Source organism: Hyaena hyaena, unplaced genomic scaffold, assembly GCF_003009895.1.
Source record: "Hyaena hyaena isolate Hyena2069 unplaced genomic scaffold, ASM300989v1 scaffold_42, whole genome shotgun sequence".
Taxonomy (NCBI): domain Eukaryota; kingdom Metazoa; phylum Chordata; class Mammalia; order Carnivora; family Hyaenidae; genus Hyaena; species Hyaena hyaena.
In genome coordinates this window covers 4876599-4892493 of record NW_024080674.1, presented here as the reverse complement: position 1 = coordinate 4892493, position 15895 = coordinate 4876599, and the positions used below count along the sequence as shown (strand labels likewise).

At 48.0% G+C, this 15895-nt stretch overlaps 1 protein-coding gene across 7 annotated transcripts in view; it reads right to left on the bottom strand.

The window, feature by feature from the left end:
• Nucleotides 1-614: 614 nt before the first annotated feature.
• The window catches only part of STAU1 (staufen double-stranded RNA binding protein 1), a 67656-nt gene continuing 52375 nt past the window's right edge, over nt 615-15895 (bottom strand). For 5 of the 7 annotated variants that reach the window (XM_039229997.1, XM_039230000.1, XM_039230001.1 and 2 more), the window contains 9 exons: nt 10466-10480; nt 9342-9554; nt 7560-7703; nt 6166-6312; nt 4879-4954; nt 4363-4682; nt 3664-3786; nt 2884-2969; nt 615-2130 (listed from right to left, as the gene is read on the bottom strand). In XM_039229997.1, the coding sequence (XP_039085928.1) occupies nt 2115-2130; nt 2884-2969; nt 3664-3786; nt 4363-4682; nt 4879-4954; nt 6166-6312; nt 7560-7703; nt 9342-9554; nt 10466-10480 (1140 nt within the window). In that variant the 3' untranslated portion in view covers nt 615-2114. Of the gene's footprint in view, nt 2131-2883; nt 2970-3663; nt 3787-4362; nt 4683-4878; nt 4955-6165; nt 6313-7559; nt 7704-9341; nt 9555-10465; nt 10481-15895 lie in introns of those variants that run through there. The other 2 variants (XR_005528012.1, XM_039229999.1) reach the window with 2 other exon arrangements.

Here is a 15895-nt window from a genome sequence, read left to right as displayed (position 1 = left end):
GTTTTTCAATCTACGCCCCACAGGGTGGGGGCTCAAATTCACAGCCCTGAGATGAAGAGTCGTGTGCTCTACTGACTGAGCCAGGCAGGCGCCCCACCCCCGCCCAGACCCTGTTTGTTCAGACGTGGTCACTAAAGGGGACCAGGGCTCCTTGGAGAACCGGCTGACTCCAGGACTAGGGAAAGGGAAATATTTTCCCTCTCGCTGCTTTTATCCCTGCGACGTCAAATCCCCTTCTGTCCCTGAGCTCGCTCGCGCTCTCCCCTCCATAACCTTCTGACCACTCTGTCCTCCTGGCGGTCCAACCCACGGCTGGTTTTTATACTGAACCACCTCTATGAGCATCTTCCAAAATGAAACAGAAAGCTGCCAGCCTACTCCTCAGCCAGGGTTGAACGCAGTGCCTCACCTTCCTCCTCCGAGTGTGAGCGCACCTGCAGGAAGTGAGGAGACTTGCAGTGTCGAGAAATTTCCTCCTCTGGCTCATTTCTTCAGGTGACAGTGTCAGGTTCAAGAGGAGAGGCCTCTCCCCTCACCTGGCTGCCCACCCGCCACGCTTCTACACCCTCACATCTTTCCTCACTTCTTTAGATACTGCTCGAAGGGACCAAAAATTCATTAGTAGCTGTTTATTGATCAATGGTTTGATATAAAGTTATTTCAGATCTTCAGAATTTTGTCCAAATAGAATCACAAGAATTACAAAGTTTTGTTTTTTTAAAAAAAAAAAAAAAAGGTAGGAGGCAGGTTGGGAGGGGACCAACCTCACAGTAGTGGCATTTAAGAATAAATTAACAAAAAAAATTTAGTATTACCATTTATTGGTGACAAACACTATGTATGTTTTACTTACATTCCATGGGGAGAAAAAATTCCAGCGTAAACATCGGAATCGAAAGCAGTACTTAACTCGCAAGACTACGGTGCTTTTCATCTGGACCATATGCAGGACCTTACCACACACGCTTCCGTGCGCAGTAACACAACATCAAAAGCAACAGTTTCGGAGCTCAACACAGGCCATTCTTTTCTGCCCTACATGGAGATGTAACAGCAGTACAAAGCACTCCAGGAAAACCCATCTGTGGGTCTAGATGTAATACACGGAGACCATATCCTGTAGTGTGAAAGCTATGTGTCCTCAAGAGCCGTAGGTATAGACATACAATTTTTTTTAATAATCTTTAAAACAAAGATCAAAATTCATTTGTTTAAGTCCTGTTGCATTAACAAAAATAAGGAACCAAATGATCATTAAAGTTTAAAACTCCTAAACTGTCCAATTTATACAACCAGGGGAGACTTCATCTAGGACGCCGAGAAGCCCAGGATCGTTCCAGCGGAACCAGACGGCACCCCGTCCGTGTCACTGGGACGGTCCTGGCTTAGTCTGACAAAGTAGAAACGTAGAACCACATACACACGGATATGATCTCTGCTGATTAGGTTTCCGACAGGGTCAGTCTCGGACACGTTTCTAAACTGTGCTATGTATGGAACTAGATACAACTGAGAAACTCTCAAAGGAGAACGTATATAGTGTCGTTTCAATCAAAAGAAAAGAAAACTAAGAATACGCATCTGTTGGAAGAGAAAGCAGTGGTGACGGTGTGGGCACCGCGAGGTGGGGTGCAGCGCGCTAGAACGGTTAGTTGGCGCTGAGTAGGAAGCATGTGATTTTCTCTGGTGCTCTCAGCTCTGGGGCTGGTCTAAGGCCCCTATGTCCCCGGCGTGGGCGGCCAGGCTTCGTCCCGAGTGTCGGTATGAGCCAGTCTGAGAAAGGGTCACGCGCTCTTCCTCCTGTGTCCTTAACGGCCCAAGTGGCGGCGGCGGCCGAGCACCGAGCCTGCTGCTTTCCCGGTCAAGCCAGGGCCACTTGACAGGCCCCGCTGTGCCCCGCAGCAAGCAGCTGCCTGCGTGTGGGGACAAAACACCGTGCACGTGTAGCCACTCCGCCTCCCTGCGTCCCCGTCTTCGTCACCACTGCCGCCTCTGCTTTACCCAGCACGTCTCTCAGCCCACTGGAGGTATCAGAGATTCCAAATTCTTGAAGCAGTTTCAGTATTTTCAGTATATATGTTGGGGTTTTACAACGGTTCGTGGCCAGAAAAGGTTCAGCACCTCCCACACCTTCAAGGAAGAAGAAAAGTGAAAAAATGATGCCAGTTTTGAAATTTAAGGGAATTAAACCCACGTTACAAATGAAAAGAAATGAGCTGACACTGAAGTCCAAAAGCACAGGCCCCGGTTTATGCTAACTGGGTTCAAGTTTTGTCGGGATGTTACTGCCAACTGAAAAAAATCACTGCGGAGAATCGTGTAGTATGGCGGCTCTGGGAGGGAAGAAATAATGAAGCACAGGATTATATTTGCATCAAGAAACACATAGAAAAGATAAACTAATAAAAATGTGATCTCTGACTCTTAATGACAGAGAACAGATGGGGGTTGCTAGAGGGGATGTGGGGGGGGGATGGGCTAGATGGGGGGGTGGCAGTAAGGAGGGCGCGGTTTGGACACGCACTGGGTGTTGTGCGTAAGTGACGCATCGCTGAATTCTCCTCCTGAAATCAGTACCGCGCTGTAGGTTATAAAGACAATCCTGGGAGGAAAAAAAAGCTCCAGGATGAGCTGGGTGGGGGCTGCACGGAGGGCAAGACTGATCACTGTGCACCTTTGAAAATAATTTTGTTTTTGGAAGCACGTGACTGTATTACCTATTCAAAAATTTTAAAAAACGCTCTGCCCCCAACTTAGAAACCTCCTGGGAGAAAGGGACAGAAAAGGGACTGAGGTGAGTTTCACTACTGAGTTGAGCTGACAGTTTGAATTTAATGCAAATGAGGAAAAGAGCTGCCTTTCCGTGTAAACGGGCACACTCACACAGACATTGGTCCATTTCCTGTTCTTGGCATCTCTGTGCTTTGTTGGTCCAACTCAGACAGCAACTTTAAAATATTCAGTGCAGCCTGGCAGGGACGAAAGGGAGAGTCAACGTGCAGCCGCTGCCCGCGAGGGACCAAACGGGGAGCCCCCCAAATCACACTTTGCCTTAACATGTCAATTTTTAATTTAAAATACAAACTAAAAAATGACCCATGTTTACCTCACTGAATCACAACCTCTGTTAATTAAGTTTTCTTCCAGTATTTTTAACCTTGTGGTAACCAGAATACAAATTCTGTATCCTACTCAAAAACAAAAGCCTCTCGTGTTTCCTTGCTACTTTGCTAGAATACATGATCTTTAACATTAACCTGACGGATGCCTTACATCCCAGCAGGTGGATATACCACGGCTTACTCAGATTTATCAATTCTGTTTCTCAGTTTTAGTATTTCTCGTAACAGTAGTTTCACCTGAACACCACACACCACAGTAAGGGACTTTCTGCAGCTCCCCCAAACTCGGGCCTGGGGTTCCGTGTATCTGTTCACGTGGAGGAGTTCCAGGTCCACCCCCCAGGTCAGCACAGGCAAGGGGAGGGAACGGGTATCTAAACCTGATGAAGTCCGATAAACAGGATGAGAACTCAACCCCATAAACTAAGGAAGGGGTCTTCAAAAGACGAAATCTAGGAAACAACCAAAGCCTATGCGAGAGCCCATTTCCGGTCTTCCCCAGGCCAACAACAGGCAGGAGCCAGGCCCGCTGGTAACATACCATGTCATGGCAGGACTCCACATCCTTTCCAATCCCGTGGCTGATCAGAGGTGGCTGAGAGGAGCAATTGATTAGAGACACAAATTCGTTCTTGTTGTTTTTGGGGAAGTCTTTGTATTCAACCTGAGGGGAGAAGAAAGCTGAGGCCGGGCAGGGAAGGGGCAAATACAAACGGAGCCCAGCGAACAGCAAGACGACCTCTCTCTCCCTGTTCTCAACCTGATGAGGCTCCACCAACTCCCGCTCGGTCGGCAAGAGGCCGTCAGGGGCCTGCAGCTGGGGCCGCCAAAGGCTGCAGGCAGCGGCCCGGGGCCCTAGCTTCCGAAACCTTCCCAGAACCTAGATGCGCACGCGGAAACCCCGGTCTGAAAGCAGCCAGGCCCCTGGCCAGCAGGCAGGCAGGGCAGCACAGGGGGTCCGTGTTCGCTGGAGCTGCCACGAGGACCCGCAGCTTGGTCGTTACGGTCGGCTTGGATTTTTCAGAATTTTGTTACCAGAGGACAAGGTTACTTTACACCGTACAGGCTTGTGGGACCTTCCCTACCTCCCCGAACCACCCAGTTACCACGGGCCCTCCACCACCCCTTCCCCTATACAAAGGCCCTGATTTAATAAGGTGCAAAGCTCATTTCCTTAGAGAAACCCCCAAAAGATGACTGCACTGAGGTCTGGACCACACGGCTCAGGCCTAACAGTTACCTGTAATCCCTGGACTCTGGAAAGAAAATCCAACTGCTCAGAGGGTCTTGTAAGAGGTCCATGGGGTACGTGGCCTGAAGAGATGTTACTCTTTAAAATGGTCTCGGCCGTGGGCGAGGTGCCCCCATATAACAATTCACGGGCTATCATGGCAGTTACCGTGGCCTTGGCAGGATTCAGAGCTGCCCTGGTGAAATCTTTGGTGTGGTGTCCTTGACTGACTCCTACGGCCTGGGCCACCTCGGGCACCATGGGCAGAATCCCAGCGGGCAGCTGCTGATGGCTAAGGTAGGGCATCCTAAACTCATCGTCTTTATTGCCTAGGGAGGGACATGCACACACATCAACACAAGGCCACACGCGCCGCTGGGAGAAACACTTTCCAACCCACTGGCCCTCCCTCGGTGCTCGCAACGGCACGGGGATGACACAGAGCTCAACACTGCTTGCCATTCCGGGAGCTACGCAAATCCCAGAATCAAGTTCAGATCAGGACAATATTAACAACACACTTACTAGTCCCATTTTCATCCCCAGAGCCAGGTTCAAAAAAGGTTACTTTTCTTCCATCCCCTGGTTTTTTTACTGGTGTCTTAAAAAAAAAAACAAAAAAAAAACAAAAAAACAAAAAAAGGCCATGAGCATAAATCAAACTCTTGCAAAATTAGTTCCTACTAAGATTAAACAAGCTCCAACCAGCACTGACCTGTGGTTTGTGACATTTTGCAATACGAAGAGGTGATGGGCACAAAGCCTTACCCCCACGCCGCCGCCCTGGCAGCCTCCTGCCCTCACCCAGTGACACTGTGGCCCCACATAGCCTGTCCTCAAAGAGACCCTAACAGGCACACGGAACCAGGTACTGAACTCGGCTCTGCACTCACGGGAAGACGGGAGCATTTAACCGGAGGGAGCCACGGATGCTAGACTGTTAAGAGTCCAAGTGGGGAAAGAAGCTCTTAGACTCTTTGTGTAACTAATATCCAATTAAAGGAGAAGGGGCTATTTCCAAAGATAAGAAACGTGGGGGCAAATGTTAACAAGATGAAAATTTTCTCAAACACGGGTCTCCTTTTTGGGAAGGTTAAGGATGCTGTGAATCCTCTACCAGATTTTGGAATGAAAAACCCAAGCCCAGGATCTATGCAGATTCTCTGAGGAGTGTCTGCGGCCAGAGCAGACGCCACGTCCCACTGTGGACACGGCAGGCACAGGGAGCGAATCCATCCTGGCACCTCTCCGTGGAAACAAGCTCAGGTAAGAACTTGCTTGAAGGTACTGCTTACCCATCTTGAAGATTTTTATCTAGTGTGAAATTCATAAAGAAAAAAATCCCAAATCTAAACCGTGGATTTAGTTCCATAAACCACACTGTGCCGGCGTCCCAGAAAACCCAAAGCCTGCTTCCCAACTAGTGGAAGCCTAAGGTTGAGAACTCGTTTCTGGAGGCCTCGCTGGGAGAGCACGACGACAGAACGAGACGTGTTAATTTCAAGCCCAGTCGCCCAGCATCCTACAAATGGAAAGAGCAAGCTGCCCTCCAGCAAAGCGTCCCGACCACAAAGATACGGAAACAAGAACGACTTAACCCAGAGCCACGCTTGGAGCCACGGACATGCAACTCCCCTTCTGACCACATTATAATGGTCCAAATGGGTAAGACGCTGCTCAGCAGGGCTGTTTACTGCCAGGAGGATGAGGCCTGGCCCTGAAGCTTGGCCCTGGAGGTGACAGAGTCCCCTAGGATGAGACGAGGAGGTCATCTTGCGATTAGAGAGCAAGGACACAGCCCCGAGCAGTCACCTTCTCCTCTGATTTGAGGGCTGGTTTGGTGGGCTGAGCCTGTGGGACTTTGAAACCGAGGATCTCCAGCATGTTCTCGGCTGCATTGCGTTTGGCCACCTTCTTATTGGTGCCGGTTCCTTCCGCAGTATGGTTTCCCACCTTCACCTGCATGAGGACGAAGTCAGGACTCAGACCAAAGCTTACACCTTCAGAGTAAAGACTGGTCGGGCATCGGTGTGCCAGCAAAAGAACCCAGCAACGGTCAGAACCAGACGGCTTAAGAGTGGTGGCCCGGAGCGGGCCTGTAGCAGCCGCTCCGACACTAGACCACAGCAGCTTCTAATGTCTGTACCGGCACGTAGAGAACACTGGAAAGTTATCACTTCCTAATGGGACTACGTCTTAACAGTCCTCTGTGCCTCTGGGGTCCTCTGCATCGTGGCATCTGTTTGGGGGAAATATCACAGGGTGGAATGCTCCCACACTCGCCTTCCCAAGCCCGGGATCCAGGCGCCACGGGGATAACCCCGGCACAGCTGGTGGGACTAGTTACACCAAAGATGTGCACACAGTATGCAGCAAGCTCTTGGTTGTTTTGCTGTCTACTCTAAACTTAGGAGATGGAGAAAAGGGTAATAATGCAAATTAAGCTTAAAAGCGTGCCAAGGCTACAGCCGTGGCACTCTCACTAGCATAATGGGAACATTTGCCCAATCTTTGAAAATTATCTGATCCAATAAAGTCACTCATTGTTTACAAATGAGTGAACTTCCAACATGTCTTTGTTGTTTTACTTTCAGCTTCTCTATGTAGACAAAACTACCAAGAATCACCCAGGCTAGGACTAGTCATTTGTCAACAGCATGAGCAACTCCTCTGCTTAAACTGGATAGTAATAAAGCATTTATGTGCAGTCAGATTTTATACTACTCAAGATGGTAGTTACGCTAAAGTTACAGATATATAAAATTAACAGTAAAGAGTATTATGTATTTTATATATTATTTGTAAACTGTACGTTACACATCCCTTGTCAGTGAAATTTATAATATCCACGTACACAGTTTCTTTATGTGTACACATCCATAGACATACATGCGCCCCCCTTCCCACTGTGCCACCCTCCCCTAAGAGAGCTGATTGTTAAACACATTCCTGCACACATCACTGCTTACAATCCCCTTCCAAGCTGGTCCTGAGCACAGACCAGAACCAAAAGCCCTACGTCACAGAACTGAGAGTCAAGGAAATCTTCCCTGGCCAGTGACAAGTGTCTGAGGGCAGGGAGCAGGGCCCACCGGGCCAGTGCACCTCACCCAGCCTCCTTGGGGGAAGCATCCAGCTCCTGGACCCGGTCCGGCCGAGATGGGACGTGGTCAGAGGAGGTCTGCCCGTAGCCCACGCCCACCTACCTGCATCACGAACTCTCTGCGGCGTGGGAGGCCTCGCTCCGTCAGGAGCATGTACTCCGGCTCCTTCTCCTTTTTCGCCTGCTGGATCTGGGCCAGCCTGCTAATCGGGTTCACCCCCTGGCCATACTCTGTGCTGCTCTGTAGCTGAGAAACAATTAATGTAGAAACCATGTGCCACGTTAGGCGCAGAAAGGACTCTGCCATTCAGAGAGCAGGATGTGACAAGAGATTACTTTTATGTTGATCTAAGGGCTCAAATTCATCAGACCTTTTTAAAACTTTTTTAAAATTTAATGATTTCCTAGGATTGCACTGAGGTGACTTTTTTAAAGGTCTTCCTGGCAAACCAACATCACTATTTCACTATGAGTAGACAACTATCATTGTAATGTCTGCTTTTTGACAATAAATTACAATTTCACAATGAAGAGAGAGAAGATACACAGAACGCTATTCCCAAACCCCCCCCCAAAGTCTATTATAAAGACGGGCTCCCAGCTTTCCTAACAATGACTCAAAATCCAGAAACTATTTGAAAAAAACAAAAAAAACAAAAAAACCCTCCCAAGCTGACACCATATGGAAAGAACCTAAGAACCCCACCGTTCCTTCCCAGTGGCCGCCTTCAGCATCACGGAACCCTCACCCACAGACTCACGTGGATACGAAGAGAAAAAAGGAAACCGCAGCAGCGTACAGAGTGTGCTCACTTCTGTGTCCTGGGCCTTGACAGAGCTCCCAGCTAGAGCTGACCCTTGAACAGCAAGGGTTTGACCTTGCAGGTCTACTTACAAGCCGGTTTTTCTTTTCTTTTCTTTTAATAAATACAGTAGAGTAAATGTGTTTTCTCTTCCTCATGACTTAATAATGTTCTCTTTTCTCCAACTTACTCTACCGTGCAAATACAGTATGTAACACACACATGTAGTAACAATATAGAACATATAAAATGCGTTACTCAACCATGTGTGTTTTTGGTGAGGCTTCTGGTCAACAGCAGGCTATCAGTGGTTAAGCTCCTGGGGAGTCAACCCTAACCCCGTGCTGTTCAGGGGTCAGCTCATGTTGACAGTATTCCTAACTATGCCGGAATGGACGCCTGCCCCTTCTCTGGGTGGGGAGCAGGTATAATTTCTGACAGGTCCACTGACACAGCTTTAAAAAACCCCAGAGAGGGACGCCTGGCTGGCTTAGTCGGTTAAGCGTCCGACTTTCACTTAGGTCATGATCTCGCAGTTCATGGGTTCGAGCCCCGCGTCGGGCTCTGTGCTGACTGCCAGCTCAGAGCCTGGAGCCTGTTTCAGTCTGTGACTCCCTCTCTCTCTGACCCTCCCCTGCTCACGCTGTCTCTCTCTCTCTCCTAGAAATAAACAAAACAAAACAAAAACCCCCAGAGAGTAAGGCGGCATTTGGCAAAACGCCTTACTCATCCGCTTGTCCCCAGATATCTTTCCTCCACACTCGCACCAGTGCTGGGGTCCATGAGGTGGAGGAAGGACAACTTCACCATCCTGTCCACAGAAGGGCGCTCCTGCGGCCACACCCTCATCTGCAGACGTGTGCGCACACCCGCAGGGGCCCCCGCCTACCCGGCTCGGTGTCACGTCTCTGCCTGACCCGGGGCTCCCGGGAGAACGGCACGAGGTGGCCCCGGCGCCACGCCTGGCAGGTGGTGGGACAGCAACCATCCGCTGTCACTAGGATCCGCAACCTAGGGAGCCCTCTAAACACCCAGCCGTCTACAGACAATGAAATACCCTCTTCATTTGTGAAGGTTCTTACCCTGACTATGGATTTTGTTTTCTTTTTGATTCTGGGCTTCACTCGCTCCACTGTGGGCAGAGGTGGCAACTTCTTCAGCTCCTCAAGAACAGCTATGGCAGCATTTTTCTTTGAAATCTTCTTGCTCTTCCCTTCACCTTCCCCCACAAACTCCCCAACCGACACTTTGGTCACGAAGCTCTTCATGTGGGGGGGGCCGCTCTCCCGGGCAACCTGGTTTAGAGGGAAAAATGGGGTGAAGGCATGATAGACACCTCCTGCCAGTGACAGGGCACGCTGTGGGACGTGACCTCCCAGGAAAGCCTGGCAAAGGGGCGGTTCAGTGAGAGCTGTGAAATGAAGGGAGCGTGCACGTCAGCAAAAGGGAAGTGGTCACTCCCAATGCTTTTCTTCCCTTGTTCCTTATTTTTCAGACTTCTTAATATTCTTTGGTCTGATCAGTCCCAAACAGCATCAAAGAAATGGGGAAGCAACTTCTGCTGCCGCCCTCTGAGCACAACAGCTCCCGCCTGTGTCCCCAGGTCACAGACGGCCCTGAGTTTGGGGAGATCCACTGCAAATGGCAGAAAGGAAGCTGTCCCAGCAAAGCCCAGAAATAACTGCGACATAAAGAGTATCTGCTCTGAGCCTCAACCCAAGACTGAGCTTATTAAATACTAGCTGCTACACACGCAAGCCACAAAAAAGAGTGAGAAACTTCTAAGCACTGGCAGTGATTTCCAGTACACAGTCAGTAAAGCAGCCAACTGCAAAAGAGTTTATACAGTACTCTAACTTTTGTGTTAAAAAAAAGATTTATATATACACACAGTTATATATAAACAGACACACACGTGTGTTTACACACTTTCTTTTGCAAAAAGAAACACAGGATGGATAAAGTAGACACCAACAGAATTAGTTCCCTAGAGCAGGCGGGAGGGATTAGAGTAGAGAGCGAACAGCATGACACTTCTGAAGTATTTTTTTGTATAGTTTTGACTTTTGGTTTTATATATTAAAAGATAAAAAAGCAAGACCACAGCGATGGGAGAAAAACACTAAAACTGAATAGGAACAGAAACCTAAGTAAACAGTTATTCCAGGATCTCGTAGAGGGAAAATAAAAACTAAATCCAGCTTACCTGAGCTAAGCTGGGCTTGAGGAGAGCAGCTGAGTTAGCGGACTCACACTACCAGATTCCAACACTTCCCATAAAGTTACAGCAACCGTGCCCGCACGGTGGTGTTTACTGGCAAAGAAAGAGATCAGTAAAACAGAACAGAATGCAGCAACACATATGGTCTCGTGATTTCTGGCAAACACACCACCGCACATCAAGTCTTTTAAATATTAAAAACAAAACAAAAACAAAAACAAAAACACCAACTCTAGATATCCCCACAGGAGAAGCAGTCTCAAACTCCACCACAAACAATAGGTAACTGGAGGCGGAACACAGACCTAAATGTGAAAGCTCAAACATTAGTAATGCTCTCCAAAGAAAACACAGGAGAGCAAGTCATGACCATGAGAGTAGCAAAGAGCTCCTGAAAGCACAAGGGACCGGCCTTAAGGAAAACAAAACTGAAGGTCCTAGAAATTAAAACTGCTCATCGTGGGGCACCTGGGGGGCTCAGTCGGTTGAGCATCCGACTCAGCTCAGGTCATGATCTCATGCTGGTGAGTTCAAGCCCCGCATCAGGCTCTGTGCTGACAGCTCAGAGCCTGGAACCTGCTTAGGATTCTGTGTCTCCCTCTCTCTCTGCCCCTCCCCACACTTGCACTCACTCTCAAAGATAAACATAAAAAAACAACCCTACTCATCAACAGATAACATGTAAAAAATACAGGGAACCCATAGAAAGGGAGAGAATATTTGCAACATGTGTACCTGACAGAGGATTTATTTCCAGAATACTGAAAGAATGCCTCAAGTGAATAATAAAAAGACAAATTCCCCAATTACAGAAAACGTGACCAGGTACATTACAAAACAAGATCTCTAAAAGGGATTATGGTCTGTCATCAAGGAAATGCAAACTGAAACCACAATGCCATACTGTAAGATACACACCCCAGAATGGCTAAAATCAAAACAACTGACAGTATCAAGTGTTGACAAGGTTGTGGAACAGCTGGTGGGAGCATAAACTGTCCGATCGCTTTGGGATACACTTGACAATTTTTAATGAACACCGGCCCTTGGGCTTAGCAATTCTGGGTGCAGATGTACACAACATTTCGCTTTATCATGATAGTTCCCAAACTGGAAGCAAGTCACATGTCCACAACAGGACAATGGATAACACCGTGAAATGCCACAAAGAAATAAACTACTGACACATGCACATGAGGCTCAACACCAAACTACCCAGATCATAACACTCTAGTTACATGACATGCAAGAAAGAAAACGAAGCTATAGTGATATCAGAAAAGAGCCTCTTCTGGGCGTGCGCTAACTTGAAAAGAGCGCCGGGCCAGCTGGAGGTTATGGGAGCACTCTAGATCTGGCCCCGGGCGGTGAATCTCGGGCTTGTACAGACGGTCAAATCCAGAACAGGCTGTGCACAGAAGACACCTGTGCCTTTGTGCAAAGGAAGCGTGCTTCGACAGGCTGACAGCAGGAGATCCAAGTATGAAATTCGGAGAAGAGAGGAAGAGCCTTATGATGCCGAACTCAAGTGAGAGGTAAACAGAGGTATTTTCTAGCACTACCTGTGCCTACAAGGCCTTGAAGCAAGGTCTCTCCTCCTCCTGGCCCCCACACGCCACTGTCCGTGGAAGTGACCCAGGGCTCCTCGCAGGAACAGCTGAGGCTGTTTCTCCTTGAATTCCCGTTTCTACTGGCACCAAAGCTTGAGCAGGGAAAGTTCTAAGCTAAAACATTTTGTTGCACCAGACAGTAATGAGTGCACTCAGGGTCTGAAGGGCGGAGGTGGGGAGCGTGTGTGCAGGGACCCCGAGGCACACAAACAGGAGAGGAAGAAAACACCTCACAGCCTACAGAAAAACCTGAACGCAGAGTGAATCATGCACCTCAATTTAAGAGCTAAGACAAACTTCTAGAAGAAAACGGGATGAGCTTAGGTGAGAAAGGTACCTCAGGGTGCACACAACCACGACGAGACATGAAAGAAAAATGAGGCAAACACGACCTCACTAACGCCTCTCTGCTCTCTGGAAGATATTAAAAAACACAAAGACAAGCGACACACTGGGAGAAAGTATTCAGAAAATACTTGATAAAAGGATTATATTCAGAATATATAGGTAACTCCCAAAACTCGATAATAAAAAACTCGGTAATAAAACCGACAGAGGCTGAGCACAGCCGCCCCCAGAGGAGATGCACAGGCGGCAAAGCGCAGGGACACACCACCAGCGCCGCCACCGGTCACCACCACGCCCCTGTAGGAATGACTATGTCTCTGACAACACCATGTGTTGGAGGCGGTGCCACTGCTCTGGGGAAGGGACAACACACACCCTCTCCCACACACCCTCTCCAGAAACAGTCTGACAACGTCTTATCACGTTAAGGATACCTATTTGTCATGCAACCTAGCAAACTCACTCCCAAGTTTTTACTCGAGAGACACAAAAACACATCTATACGAACATGTGTGCATGTCTATGGTGGCTTCACTCACCGTCACCAACAACCGGAAGCAACCCCAATGTTTCCTGACAGGTAACAGGCAGGCACGTGGCGGTGCGTCCGCACACTGGGAACTCCTCAAGCAATAAAAAGACAGAACCCCTGAGGTGTGCAACAGGGACAGCTCAAGACCCGTGTTAAGTTAAAGCAGCCAAACAAAAGGCGATAAACCCTGCAATTCCATCTGTGTCATGTTCTGACAAGAGCAGAACGGTAGGGACAGAAATCAGACAGTGGCTGTCTGAGACTGAGGACAGAGGAAAGGGACAGGCTGCAAAGGGACTCCGGGCAGCTCTGTGGGGACAGAAGTCTCGGGTGGTGACTGCAGCGGTGCTTACACAACTGTATACAAACACAGTAAAGCATATGCCCGAGGAGCAGGAAGTCTACTGTATGAAAATTACACCTCAAAAAAGCTAACCCTTCACTTCCATAAACCTCCCCAGAGGAGGACATCAAAGGACACAGGAGCCAGCTGAAGGGCGATGTGAGTACCAGCATGAATTGTGGTGTTAACGAGCTATGGTTCTTTTTCTTTTTATTTATTTTACTTAAAAAAAAAAAAAAAAGTTTATTTTTGTGAGAGAGAAAGCACAAGTGAGGGAGGGGCAGAGAGAATCCCGAGCAGGCTTTGCACTGTCAGCACAGAGCCAGAGGCGGGACCTGGTCCCAAGAAACTTGAGATCATGACCTGAGCCAAGATGGAGCCAGACACTCAGCTGACCGAGCTGCCCAGGCGCCCCTTCTTTTTTTTTTTTAAATGTAAGCTCCAAGGGTCATGAGTCACATGCTCTGCCGACTAAGCCAGCCAGACACCCCTAATGACTGATGACAATAAGGAAGTAACACTTGGAATAAAAAAGCAGCAGTGGACCTCTGCTAATGTAAATTAAGGCGTAGAAGGTTCTTCCCTGTGGAATGTCTGCTTGCAAATACAAAAAATGCACCACAGTCATCACTGAGGCCAGGAAGAATTACCAACGACTGGATTCACCAGGAGATCTCCTAGCGAACAGTGTTAGGGCGGCTCCTTAAAGCTTATGAACTACCAAGAGAAAGTAAGTCTCTTTAAGGTGGAGCATCTGGTGTAAACCAACAAAACAAGTGCCACCAACACAGTGAAATGCCTTCCTGTGATGCTCAAAACGACACCACTTCTGGGGGGTTCCTGCGGAAAAAAACGCATAATCTGAAACTAATCATGAGGAAACAATCAGATAAACTGAGGGCCATTCTACAAAGTAACTTTTAAGAAATGTCCAAAAAAGAAAAAAAAAAAAAAAAAAGACTAAGGAACTGTTACAGATGAAAAGAAAACAGAGATGTCTCTACGAGGCACAGGGTGTGACACTGCAACTGGGCACAAGAAAATACCTTCCGAAAAGGACACAACAGGGAGGGACAGGGGGCAAAATGTGAATATAGGAAGTACATTACTTAAGAGCTACAGCAATGCTCAAGTTCCTATATGTGATCATTAGATTGTGATTATTTAAGACAGCGTCCTTGCCCTTAAAAGATACATGCTGCTGGGGCGCCTGGGTGGCTTAGTCGGTTAAGCATCCGACTTTCGCTTGGGTCATGATCTCGCGGTTCGTGGGTTCGAGCCCCGCGTCGGGCTCTGTGCTGACTGCCAGCTCAGAGCCTGGAGCCTATTTCGGAGTCTGTGTCTCCCTCTCTCTCTGACCCTCCCCTGCTCACGCTGTCTCTCTCTCTCTCTCCTGGAAATAAATAAAAAAATAAAAAAAAATAAAAAAAAAAAAAGATACATGCTGAAAGAGGCACCTGGGCAGCTCAGTCAGTTAAGCATCTGACTTCAGTTCAGGTCACAATCTCACCGTTCCTGAGTTCAAGCCCCACATCGGGCTCTGTGCTGACAGCTCAGGGTCTGGAGCCTGATTTGGATTCTGTGTCACCACCTCTCTTTCTGCCCCGCCCCCACTCACGCTCTTTCTCTCTCTCAAAAATAAACAAACATTTAAAAAGCTAAAAAAAAAAAAAAAAAAGATAAAGAGGTACACACTGAAATACTATGAAACATACTATCTGCCACTTGGTATCAAATGATCCAGCAAGAGCCAGAAGAGATAGAAAATAAAATACATACATTCACACAGAGAAAAAGCAAATGTAAAATGTTGATCACTACTAAATCTAAGTGAAGGATAAATTCACTGTCTTTCCAACTTTTCCACAGGTTTGAAATTTTTCAAAATAAAATATTCAAAAAACGGCTAGGAAAACAAAGTAAACCCAAGAAACAGTGGTGCTATGCTCCCAAGTAAGGACAAGGGGTCCCCCAGAGAGTGAGTGGCCTTCACTGCCCAACAGAAGGCGTCTGCTGGGAGGGACCGGCTGACAGCTGCCCCAGCAGATGGACTTGCGAGAGCCCCTCACTCACCACCCCCCGCCCCCTGGATCTCACTTCAGATGCACACTTGAGACGCACAGCCCACCCTGGCCTTTCAGCAACAGTTTCGTCAGCTACTCGTATCACATCATGATGCCACCAATCTACATTTGGAGCTTCACCTACAATGGATTTAGTGTGATGAGGTCACAACTGCCTCTCAGTGGCTTTATCAGTTAGCACTGTCTCATTTTTTAACTAAAACTATGTATTTTATCAAAAGTCAAGCTATATACATTTTTTCTGAAGAACTGAAAGAATGGCTCCTCTCTTCTATTTAACACTTCTAAACAACCTTTCTACGTGACAGGTTTGACTATTAAAAACTTAGTAAAAACTAACTCTTCCAGGGCGACTGGGTGGCTCAGTCAGTTGAGGGGCCCAACTCTTGATTTCAGCTAATTCCAGGGTCATGAGATTGAGCCCCACACTGGGTTCCGTGCTGAGTGTCAAGCCAGCTTAAGGTTCTCATTCTCTCTGTCTCCCCTCCTCCCTTCTAC